The sequence below is a fragment of the Melopsittacus undulatus genome, chromosome 3, assembly GCF_012275295.1.
Source record: "Melopsittacus undulatus isolate bMelUnd1 chromosome 3, bMelUnd1.mat.Z, whole genome shotgun sequence".
Taxonomy (NCBI): domain Eukaryota; kingdom Metazoa; phylum Chordata; class Aves; order Psittaciformes; family Psittaculidae; genus Melopsittacus; species Melopsittacus undulatus.
Window position 1 is genome coordinate 83,210,185 of NC_047529.1, and position 12,653 is coordinate 83,222,837.

At 40.6% G+C, this 12,653-nt stretch overlaps 1 protein-coding gene across 3 annotated transcripts in view; it reads right to left on the minus strand.

Moving 5' to 3' along the window:
• Positions 1-12,653, minus strand: part of AGPAT4 (1-acylglycerol-3-phosphate O-acyltransferase 4) — an 87,520-nt gene that overhangs the window by 65,706 nt on the left and 9,161 nt on the right. For all 3 annotated transcript variants that reach the window (XM_031049852.2, XM_005150117.3, XM_034061116.1), the window contains exon 2: positions 5,976-6,206. In XM_031049852.2, the coding sequence (XP_030905712.1) occupies positions 5,976-6,153 (178 nt within the window). In that variant the 5' untranslated portion in view covers positions 6,154-6,206. The remainder of the gene's footprint in view (positions 1-5,975; positions 6,207-12,653) is intronic.

Here is a 12,653-nt window from a genome sequence, read left to right on the forward strand (position 1 = left end):
AGGTATACATATTTATTATCTATCCCCGCTTCGTATTATAATGAGCCGGAAGGTTCTTTGCACTTGCGCAGTGCCCCTTCTGATCATGGGCAGGGGTCTCAGGATGAAGTAAATGAGTCTTCCTCCTGTGGGTAGGGGTCTTCAGGATGAAGTAAATGAGTCTTCCTCTTCTTAACTTTTACACCTTTTAATCTTCAGACATGGACTTAGGGTTAGTCGGCGCCCAGTCTGCTTCTCCTGCTGCTTATCAGTAGGACCAAACATCTGTGTTTTTGTCATGGTGGTCACCCAGTCTGCTTCTCCTGGCGCTTATCAGTAGGACCTTTCATCTGCTTTTGTCAGTAGAATTAGCATCTGTTTCTTCCCCTCCAGCAGTAATCAATGCCTTGGCAAGATGGCAATGGCAGGTATTTAGGACAGACAATACTTTTGTTTAAGCAAAGGAATTCCTTTAACTCCCTTGTACAATTTCTCTGTATTACCCCCCTGTACATTGGTTACCCGTGTATCACAAGTAGCACTTGAGAAAAAGTAATTTCACACAGACTACTCAAATCAGTGTTGCAAACAGGCTAAGCAAACAGTTCCACAGTGCTCTATGAAAGCTTTTTGCTACATCTCCCTTGACATGCATAACTCTGTTTGCCCTATAAATAAAACACTATAGGATCCTATTAAGGACACTATGGCATACTTTGAACAGCAGCAGACTGCTTTCTCTGCAATGCAAGATGGCAGGAGAGGAAAGTGGAGGAAGATGAGCACCCTGCCTCTCCAGGACCCTCTAGGTTCCCACCTGCCCAACTGCATCAAAAAGAATTCTTTCTGCCCGTACCACGTTGGTACAACAAGCAAAATGGCCAAGGGCTCCTCTGATCTCCAAGTGGGCGGTGTGCTGCATGGAGGGAAACAATGGCTTGACGATTAACATGGCCCTAGTACAACCACAGAGCCTTATTTGCATGCTGAGTTCTCACATTGCGAAGCCTACAGTTATACATGGAAGGAATTAGCTTTACTGTCTCATAACAGCCACCCAAGATGATGAACTTGAAGCAATCCTCAATTTCTTCTGGTTTTGTTTCTAGAAAGCTCAGTCATAAGAATAAGAAGTTTCCATCTTGGTTTTGCTGCAATAAGCAGGCATTAGGGTGCCTCTTTCAAAGCGAAGAAAGGCCTTCCCCTCAGAGGGATTTGTAAACTGCAGTCCACGTAGTGTAACTTTACCCAGAGGTGTAATAACATCCCTTTCATAGCACAAGAATTGGTGTTAGTACTACTGTAATTTATTTATGAAGGCAGAATAGAAGTTAAGTCAATCTATTTTAAAGCCCTTATGCATCTGTCCACAGCACTGTGCCATTGTTGCCAGATCTTTTGTTTATGCAAAGTTCACCTCAAAGTGCAACAAATCAGCAGGAGGGCAGTTTGCCACTCACCCTGGGAGCGCAAGATGGATCTCAGCACAAGAAGTTAGTTTTCCCCAACACTGTGGCAGCAACAGGACAAGCTATCAAAAACTGCACCAATCATAAGCAAATACCCTCCTGAGTATAAAGACCCAGCACCATTAAAGAAACCATTTGTCCTCTATGTGTACGTCCCATTCTCACAGTCATCACCCATGGCAGAGCTATGTCCCAGACACCCTGCAGAAGCCCAGCATTCTCTGCTCACCCCAGGTTAGCACTGTACCAGCCTACCAAGCACACCAAGTTCATGAAGTACAAACCATTTTCTCACTGACCCAGCAAGCTACACAACCATGTGCACACACGTCACTAATAGACAAGACAATCTGTCTCCTCTATGTGTTCAGCCAATTTTTTAAGATAGTGCAGGAAAGCTGTGCATACCCTTTTTGGTGGTTTGCTATTCTCAGATAAGGAGGGCAGAGGAAAACGTATTCCAACCTCTTCCAATTAGAATCACAAAATAGTTAGGGCTAGAAAGGACCTTAAGATCATTTAGTTCCAACCCCCCTGCCATGGGCAGGGGCACCTCACAATAAACCATGTCACCCAAGGCTCTGTCCAACCTGGCCTTGAACTCCAACAGGGATGGAGCATTCACAATTTTCCTGGGCAACCCATTCCAGTACCTCACTGCCTCACCACTCTTACAGTAAAGAATTTCTTCCTTATATCCAATTTAAACTTCCCCTGTTTAAGTTTTAACCCATTACCCCTTGTCCTATCACTCCAGTCCGTAGTAAAGAGTCCCTCTCCAGCATCCTTGTAGGCCCCGTTCAGATACTGGAAGGCTGCTATGAGGTCTCCACGCAGCCTTCTCTTCTTCAGGCTGAACAGCCCCAACTTTCTCAGCCTATCATCATGGCATCCACAAAAACTGTGATGTATTCCACACTAAGTGCTTCCTTCCATGCCATACATCTTGGCTCTCAGTCCTTTTGAAAAAGAGACTGAGGACAAGATTACCCTAAATTATTTAAAAATAAAAAAACAACACTGATTGCTTGCCCAACCTTTGTTTTAATGCCATCTTCCAAGCACACTTCTAAATTTTTTAGTTACCACCTTGTTGAGCTTCACAGTGTTCAATTTCCTTGCTAGAGGTACAATCTGGAGTTGTTTAGTGAGAGTTTATCAGGGCTGCCATTTTACAAAAGGGGGATTAACAGGCAGTTGAACCAGGCACTGAATACATATTTGGAGCCAGAAAACATTTTCTGAAAGCTAGAAGTCCAAAGGCTTTGGGGTTTTGTTTGGTTTCATTTTGTTTCTGTAAACTTAAAACAGAGTATTTGTAACCCTTACTAGTCTTTTAACTTATTTCAAGACCAACACAACAAAAGCCTGTTCAAGTTGAATGTCCACTCTCTGCAAATAACACTCTTCAGTAAAGTGTTCTTCTGCTCTGTATGTCTCCAAAGAACACTTTCTTCTGACACACACAGAGGAAGGAGGACTAGAACTAACCATTACCTTGTAGATATTTGTCAAATGGGATAATAGGATCAAACAGGATGAGTGTATTCATAGTATAACATGAGAAATATCATGTAGATTTAAAAGCATCCCAAACTCCAATCTGGTGAATGGCTAACAGCCTTTGGGGAGCAGGAGACTTGAGCTGAATAAGGCTTCCAATCTGCAATTAAAGAACATTTGCCCAATTAAAATTTTATTAAAAGTTGGCAGCTTATCAGATCCAGTATTATTTTCATTTTTCAATGCTGTCATTAGAAAATTCTCCCCAAAGCTAATACACAATGAAGCAGGTCACTGGAGAAGCTAAACTCACCCTATCTGACCAATCCAGGATTCACAACTGGTTTGCAGAAAGACAACAAATTCTCAATACCAATTATTGAAGGTAACTTGGTAACTGTGTTCCATTAAAAGCAAGTTGTTGCACCCCCAACTCTAGCTGAACTACTGAAGCTAGAATAAGTCATTAACCACAGCAGCAAATTAGCTTCCCATATGCAGTATGACAGCAGATATTGCATGTGAAGTAAGAATATTTTGTTCTTGTACTACAGAAGAGGTAGGAAGAAGAGGGGTAGAATAAAACACCACCACTACCTGAAACACAGAATAACTATATCAGAGCATCATTTCAGAGATTAAACACTTTTCCTGATTTTATGGAATCATTTATCTCTACCTTTGACATCTAATGGAAACTCATCATACTTTCAAGTTTTAAAGGCAGCTGCAGCATCATTCCATTCTTAAGTTAAACCATGCTGCTCCATTTCACTCTTCGGTTGACTCAGGGACTGCAGCAGTACCACTCAAAGCCACTCAAAGCAACATGATGCTTGTCACCATTGCAAAGCACATGCCTCTCTACACTTGCCAAGGCTAAACTTCATTCCCTCAAACTGAAGGCTGCTTCTATGACTTTCAGCAGACCCATACTGACCCAAGTTACTACTCAACACACCAATAGACTTGTTCTATTTTAAAGATAGAGTAACTGTCTTTTACCTAAATATAGTTTGTTCTGAGCATGGCTGGGTAAAATTCTCACAACACAACCTTTTCCACTGCCATCAACACTGAAGACTAGATCAGCAAACCCTGAGTACATAGCCATCTGCCCAACCAAGGACAAGCATGCATTTGCTCTTGAACAGTGACTAGCCCCTAGATGAGACTACACTGAAGGCAGTTGAAGAACTCAGTCTGGAAACTGGAGTAGCTCATAACTCTGCTCTAAGAAGCCAAAAGGAAGAACAGGGCAGAAGACACTGCATGAAAAATAATAATACACCTGTACATACCTGTATATAGCTGTATGTTTTACATGTTCAGTTGTATCTTCTACATTCCATGGCTTCAAACATATACTGTGCTACCAATCAGAAGGCAAAAACCTGACAATATTCATGCCACTGTTTGTACATACAAATGAATATTACTTGCAAACTCCTTACTTCAGGGGCATACACATGGACACAATTAAATCTTTCAGCAGGAACGTCCTCTCTTTAATACAGAAATAATAAAACAGCACCCATAATTTACTTGGGCCTATACCTGCTGATGCAGCTTTGACATTTAAGTCAAAATACATTTAAAAAAATGCTTTGAATATTTGCACATCAGAGTCACTGATGAGAGATAAATAATCCCTAGTGGACTCCAATTTGTGGCAGGTATCTCCCTCAAGCAGTTCATTATGAATACTAATAAATGCTTTCCCTTTTCAGGTTCTTAGTAGCAGAACAAATGTCCTGAAAGAAACCACTCTGTGGCAGTTCTACAACACAACTCTTAAACACTACATTGGAGGGCTGTATTTCCCCCATATGAAACCATCCATAACTCACTTGGCATTGACAGTGACATCACACTTGAATAATCTTTAGGGAGCCTCGAAAGGCAGGCACTTTACAACAGTATGCTGTTTAGAAAGCACTTTCGGGTTTCAGAAAGATCCAAGGGAATCTCTCTGGGAGGTGGCCACTTTTATTACCAAGCACTCAGCAACTGAACAAAAGCAGCATGTTTCTTTACAGCTTCTGCAGGGAATGGTCCCTGCTTTAAGTTGAGAGCAATTACGTGGAAGTCAGAAGTTGCACTGCAATAAATCACTACTGAAACTGCTGCCACTGTTCTTTAAAAAAGAAATACGTAAGTAGACTGGTGGGCGATACCAAGAAAACTACACATGCTCTGATAATTCAGTGTTGATGGGCAGAGATTCTATCAGCCTCACACTAACAGAGAAGAAATGAATGGATACAGGTGTCATTCACTCCAATGGAATTACCTGTTTAGTCAGGCATCAGTGAATTGTCATGTCCCAGCAGTTATAAAGATCCATTTTTTCTACATGTAATATCCTATGCTTATGTTCCTGTCTCCCCCAGAAAATAAAAGTAATTGCAACCTCTGCTTTTTTTAATGCTTACACACTACACTGTATTCTACATTATAACTATATGCATACAGTGAATAGACACAGACGCAGCATAAGGTCCATAATGTCTACTCAAAGAAACAACAGTTTACAACTGGCTTAAGAAAGAAGCACATGGAATAAAAGATTTTCCCTTATTTTACTGTTATTTCTCAGTCCTGAACAGTATTCACACATGAAAAACTTAAACCAAGACCATAAGCAAAATCATGATAAAAAGATTGAAAGTGTTATTGGAAGTGACTTGTTAACACTGTAAGCCTACAGATAATGCATCTCAGCAAGTCCAGCTATTATTTGGTCAATATTTCTCATTTGGCTTAATGGAACATGATGGATAGCCAAATGAGAGGCAGTCTTTCTTCAACATCCTGAGTCAAGCAAGTATCCAATATAAAAGAGCAAAACATTTAAGAAGAACAGGACATTTCAACAAAGCAGACACCTCTTCATGCAAACAAGTGCTGTAGGAACCAGTAATGACCTTTACATATGTCACTTGTAAATCTGTTTCAGAACTTTTCTACCAGTTCTCTCAAGACAAAATATGAAATACTCTTAAAAACAAAATGAAATCTTACGGCTTGAAATGCAGTAAGACAGCCTGCAGTTGATCCTCCTGAACAGTTGCTTGTTGATTGGCCAAAGTATAAGTGTAAAAAGTTGAATGAAGTTAATGATCAGTCCTGACACTATAAATATGTAGCAGATCAGAAGGTGGCAAATGAATTGAGACTTCAGAAAGCCAACGATGTCCATGATTTGCTGAGAAAGTAAGAGGGTACCTTCAGACCCAAAATCCAGAAGACAACCTGCAAAACCAAACAGTATCAGTGGTTACAGTGTGCATTTAAGACAGAGTTCTCCATTTTACACTTACATTCACTAAACACACTAATATGAAAGTTTAATTCTATTGTGGAAAAATGCCTGATAACAATATTTGCAAAATTAAGCATGGAAAGAGAATACAGCATTTCTGAATCAATTTACTTTTGGCTTGGGAAACAGAATTTCACATTCTGCAAAACCCATGAGCATACGACTGTTCCATGGATCACAATACTCTTCTATCAGCTCATTGATAAAATACAAGGAAAATAATTCTCTTATATTTGGATATGAATTTTCTGTACTTCATAAGACATATACTGTGGCCTTTGTTATCTTCAGAGCAGATAGCAGAGCAGCTCCAAAGTAAACACAATCTTTGCAGTTTTTTTAGAAGTTGTGCCTTCCTCTACAGGCTATGCCAGCATGCTCCCCATAAAGTAGCTGAAGCCCCTTAATTCTAGCTTTGCTGTCTTGTTCCCTTGTCATATTCAAAAATCAGTTGACTTTGGCAAGGAAATAAAAGCTTGGCTATGCACAATGCACACAATTTGTTCAATTATGCCCTGACACTGTAATTCTGTCAGTTATACTACATAAGCCCAGAAAGGAAACATCAATAACAGTACTAACACATGACCCAGAGTGTTTCCAGGAAAACATCAACTCTTAGGTTGCTGAAGAAACATTTGTATAATTTTGGAAAGGACTGGTCCAACCTTAGCAGCTGAGCATTCAGAGGAAGTGTTCTCTGCCAAATATACTGGCCTACCAAATACTGCACTGACCTCCCCCAACATCCCTACCACCACCACCAGTCCCATTTGTTAGTAGAAAAAATGTGAAGACCTGCGTTATCAGGAAACATCACACCTCTACTTTAAACACAGTTAAGCAGGAGGTGCTGCCATCCTGCTCCACTGTTTCTCCCTCCAAGGCATACGAGAGCTTGCCCAGGGAGGAAGCCCAGAGACACTGCTTCTGAATGTGCCAGTCATAGGCAATAACAAAATGGCAGCTGTCAGCATCTCAGGGAATTAACTGATCCAAAAAATCTTTATGCCTATCCTTTTAGTTGATATGAGACCCATTACATGAGGCATTGAGTCTACATCAGTGTCCTGAAACATTTGTTTTACTGACCTTGCTGACTATGCTTACCACAGTGAAGAGCACACACAAGAATTGCTGCAAAGTGCTAGGAAGTTATTTAGCCAGGTGTTCAACCACAAAGAAGGTAAAAAAAATTTAAGAAAGATGATATACATTGTTTGTATAAAGAGTTTATGGCAGTCCCAAGCCTATTATTAGCAGGGAAAATGTGCCCTTTGTGTATCACAGGCTTTGTTCCCTTTAAATCTTGCAGTACTATTCAGTACCAAAGGAGACACCATCTGTAGCTCAGAACCGCAGAACAGGCCTCTGTTCATTGTAATAACTGCTGTCGTGATACTTGAAAAAGCTTTTCCAGCTTTAACTAACCATTCTATTAAAGATACGTTTCTGAGGGTGGCAGACAACTTATTAGCATGGGCTTTGACCAAAGGCTTTGTTTTTGTTGGAGGCTAAGTAGAATTGAGAAATGGTGTCTAGTAGGAACCACTGCAGTGATTCATGTCCCAGCTCCTCCATTGCACGCTCTGAAGACAGAGACAAACAAAAACAAACAAACCAAACAAGAGACAGAAAAAAAAAAAGAGTGAACCCGAGTTTTGAATGAATTTACAGTGAAAGATACAGATTTCACTTCCGTAATCCAAACTACCATACTTCACAAACAGTGGGATTAGATTACTTCTTACTTAATACTGAATGGTTTAAAAGACTGTGCACTGCACCCAAATCCCCTGACGACTGAGTTTATCCTATTGTCATTATCATAAGATTAAAGCGCTCTCTACTTACAGTGCAGACCTGGAAAGTCACTACTTGATATAATCAAAAGAAATCTACTGTAGTAAGTAGTTGATCAACAGGCTTCGTGGACTAATTCCTGCATTATATTGCATTAAAATGTTATGCTTAAGTGAATTCATTTACTCCACACTGGGTCTTTAAAACAAAACTTCACAGAATTAAAATAAACAAAGATGAGATGACCCTGATAAAACATAATTACTGTCTTACAATTTTATGAAGCCACAATGGAATGTTTGGAAGTAATTTATTCCTTTCACACCTCAATCATCAAATTTCAATTCTGCAAAGCTTCTAAGACACATTTTACAGGCAAACTAAATCTATCTAAGCCATACCACTGAAATACAGCTGACCTAACCTGCTTGCAAAAGGAACAAGAAATTAGAGCCACTACTTGTATTTTCCTTCTGTAAAAAAAACAGGAGACTAGAAAGATTAATTTTCTCTTCTGATTAAATGCAAGCTGTTTTCCCTGCAAAATTTGCAAACATTGTATACAGAGTGCTAGCTAAGTGTTCTTTCTCAGGCATAAGAATTAGCTCATTCTTGTAAGATATTTTTATTACTATACTGTTTGGACTCCTTTCATTACCCACACTCCAAAAATTGCAGTTTGTCCTTGGTACAAGCAACAGAAAAAAAACAGAATTTTATTTTCAAGAATCCATTCTGAGATTATTAAACAGGTCCAGAAACTTGCTTTTTAAGAATTCTTAGGAGCTTCTTCCACTTGCTCTTTGTCTTATTAAAGTTCCTCATGGGTAATATCAACGTAACACCAGTTTAAATGATAAAAGAATCAGGTCTTTAATTCTTAATCCACGATGCTGGTTTAATAAATTACACTGATTTCCTTACAGATAATGACTGAAAATCACAGCAATCTTTTGAAAACAAAATGGCCAATCAATGCATTTTCTCAGAAGCTATTAAGATCGGAGAGCTGCCAAGAAGCTCTCTTCTATCAAACACCCCTTAAAATGAATTAGGAAAAAATGGCCAGCAAGAACATCAACAACAGATAGGGTCATTCTTTAATAACAGTTTTCCTCTGGATGCAAAACAGAATACTCAAACCTCAAATGTCTGCCTAGGGAGCAAGTCAACAAGCATCTATTCATGCAACTAAGATCACCGGATGGATCAATCAGGTTTAAAAGCTAATTCCACAACTATTCATTCTACCTTTTTTTGTTCCAAGTTTCATTCTTCAGCAAGATCCACTGTGCTCTCTACTTCAACTACTCTCTGCATTTCCTTCTGCTTAGAATAACTGACCAAGACACAGAAGTGATATGCAAGGTGAACACCTCTCTTCAGCAGAGGCTGCTGCCAATTAAAAATGCTATTTCGTACTTCAAAGTCTGTAAGAGTTTCAAGGCTACAAACATAGTTGTAAAGAACACAACTGTTTGCACTTTTATAAAAAGCACAATGAAGCGAAGAACTGTCACCAACCTTGTTCAAAGTTTAGGTAGTAAACTAGTCCTCGGAGTGTGGAAAGCAATACAGAATCACAGAATGCTTAGGGTTGGAAAGGATCTTAAGACCATTCAGTTCCAACCCCCTTGCCACAAGCAGGGACACCTTCCACTAAACCAGGTTGCTCAAGACGCTGTCAAACCTGGCCTTGAACATGGTACCTACCTGGTAGATACTAGACTAAGCTAGTACTGTCCATACTTACACATAGAAGCAAAACAGCACTATACCCATTTTTTCAGGACAGTATGTTTCAAGTCTATGCAAAGGTTTGCACTTATGTCAACAATTTGATACAGTCCTTAAATGTTTTGTGGCAAGTTAAGAACAACCAAGAACATGATGATGCTGCTCATTCTTTCATTTTCTCATCTAAACCAGATTCTTGGCTGGATGTGTTACAGAGATTACAACTACGAAAATATGATCAGGTTATATTACAGCAGTTTCAGTAGTGAATTTCTTTAAGTGAATTTCAGTTGCCACCAGAACAGCACAGACAGCAGCAATGTATTTCATATTGGACTCCCTTTTAACACCTCTTCTGCATATCAAACATATATGTAAGGCAAGTCACAGGAAGCACTTTCTGTCACTGAGTATCAAGTGTTAGCAAAAGTGAGGTTGTGTTCATGTATGTATTAATTTTTAAGGAGAATGTATGTGTACATGCCACACAAAAGAAACCCCAGGTTTGCAGGAAGAAGTATCCATCTATCTGCCTCATGCTTCATTAGGGTTTGAACTGCTTCTCACTTTCCCCAAGAAGCACTAGAGCATTACCTCCTGTGTTTGATTTACATGGCAAGGTTGTTGGTTGGTTTGGGTTTGTTTGTTTGGGTTTGTTGTTTGGCACTTTTTTTTGGGGGGGGGGAGAAGAGGCAGGGACTGCTCTTGTGAGAAGACACCAGGAGCATCAGAGCCAATTCCAGCCACCTCCAGAACGGACTAGTCACTGGCCAAAGCTGAACCCATCAGCAACACGGGTGCTATGGTTGTGGCAACATATTTAAGGATGAAAAATGCTGTACAGCAGCTGTGAACGAGGAGTGAGAAAAAGGTGACCAACAGCCCTGCAGACACCAAAGTCAGTAAAGAAGGAGGGAGAAGATATGTTCCAGGTGCCAGAGCTGACATTCTCATGCAGCCTGTGATGAAGACTATGGCAAAGCAGGTTGTCCCAGTGCAACCCATGGAGGAGCATGGTGGAACACAAATCCTGCAGCCTGTGGAGGAGCCCATGATGCAACAGATGCCCTGAAGGAAGCTGAAACCCATGGAGGGAAGCACACTCAGGAGCAGGTTTTCTAGCAGAAACTGCAGTCTGTGGGGGATCCAGGCTGCAGCAGTCTGTTCCTGAAGGCCTGTACCTTGTGGAAGGGACCCCATCAAGAGCAAGGCATCAGTGCAAGGAAGAAGTAGAGGCAAACTGTTACGGACTGATGGCATCCCCCATTCCTCTGCATGACTTGAGGTGCAGCAGAGGCAGGGAAGTAGAAGAGTTAGGCTTCAAGTTGAGCCTGGGAAGAAGAGGCTTGGGGGGAAAGTGGTTTTAGTTTTGTCTCTGTTTTTTCACTGCCCTACTCTATTATCAATCATCAATAGATTAATCTTCCCCCACAAAGAGTCAGTTTTGCCTATGATGAAAACGCATCAGTGATCTCTCCCTGTCCTTATCTCAACCCGTTAGCTTTTTCATCTTATTTGCTTCCCCTCCCTGGCTGAGAAAGTAGTTGATATGCACCTGGCAGCCAGCCAAGGTCAACCCACCACACCTCCTCAGAAAAGTCTCAAACGGGGGAAGAATTTGAGTGTATCTTAAGACCTTCTCCTAAAGTGAAGGGAACTTAAGAATGTTTTCAGGTTTCCCCGAGGAGTCATGCATTCCTGGACTGCATGTTTTGTAACACAGTCCACTACAAAGGAGAGATTGGTCAGTTTGGCTGTTTCAAAGGCTGAAGAAGGAATAACACCTACCAGCAGCTTCGAAGGCTTCAAATTTACAGACTTGCTGTAAAAGTCTTTTATTTTCTGTTGAGCACAGAGATAATTAGAGTAAGAGTATAACCTGAAGAAATGAAAGTAACACAGGAGTTTTTGAAAAGGGCACCATATTGTAATGCTTTCCCCTTTTCTGTTTTCTTCCTGCTGTGATCTAAGACAGCTACACAAACCCTGCATGTCTGCCAGGAGACATACTTTCTATCTGTGTATGCATACTCTCTGTTGGTCTGGGAAGAAGCAGGAAAGATGGGGAGGTGCTGCCCAAGTTCTGGTAAGAAGCAGTTCAGCCTTGCTCCTTCTTCCAGGAGCATGAAATGTACAAGGACAAGAGAGATGAACAAGGAAGCCATAGGGAGCTGGGCTTCAACACAAGGCAATACAGAACTCCTTGGAAGTGCAGCGTTTAGGCACTGCAGGCTTGATGCTGAGGGAAGCATTTATTTTAAGACGGTAAACCCCTTGAATTTGAGCACTTCTGTTCCAAGCTCCTAGAAAGGTTCTCAAAAACTATGTCAGGGTAAAGTACAGCAGTTACCTCAGGTGCAGAACACCAAGTTCACAAAAACAGCTGTGGAAGGCAAGTTGCTTCTTCCCAGCATGTCATACATTGTGCTTCAACTGTTTCCCACTCAAGTTTCTGTATTTTAATAAACACATATATATATATTTTTTTTCCAAAGCACAATGATCTGCAATTTGCTTGGGAAAAATACAAAGATGCATGAAGATACTTAAAACCTGGAGGAGTCTATCAGAGATCAGCCCCAGTGTTCAGTCCTGGGGACCACCGAGTCCCTCTGTTTCCTCATTTACTTTATGTGAGTTCATTAATCTAGTAAGTTACTTGTGCTGCCAACAACAGCAACATAACCAACACAAGTCAAACTTAGGGACTAGGCAAGTGAGCAGGACTAAACAGCAAACAAAAATTTACCAGAAAGTATACTGAGAATCTAAGCAGGATGTGGGCTAGGCTGTCACACAAATACAAGCAACCTGGATAATTCCTCAAAAATAACCAG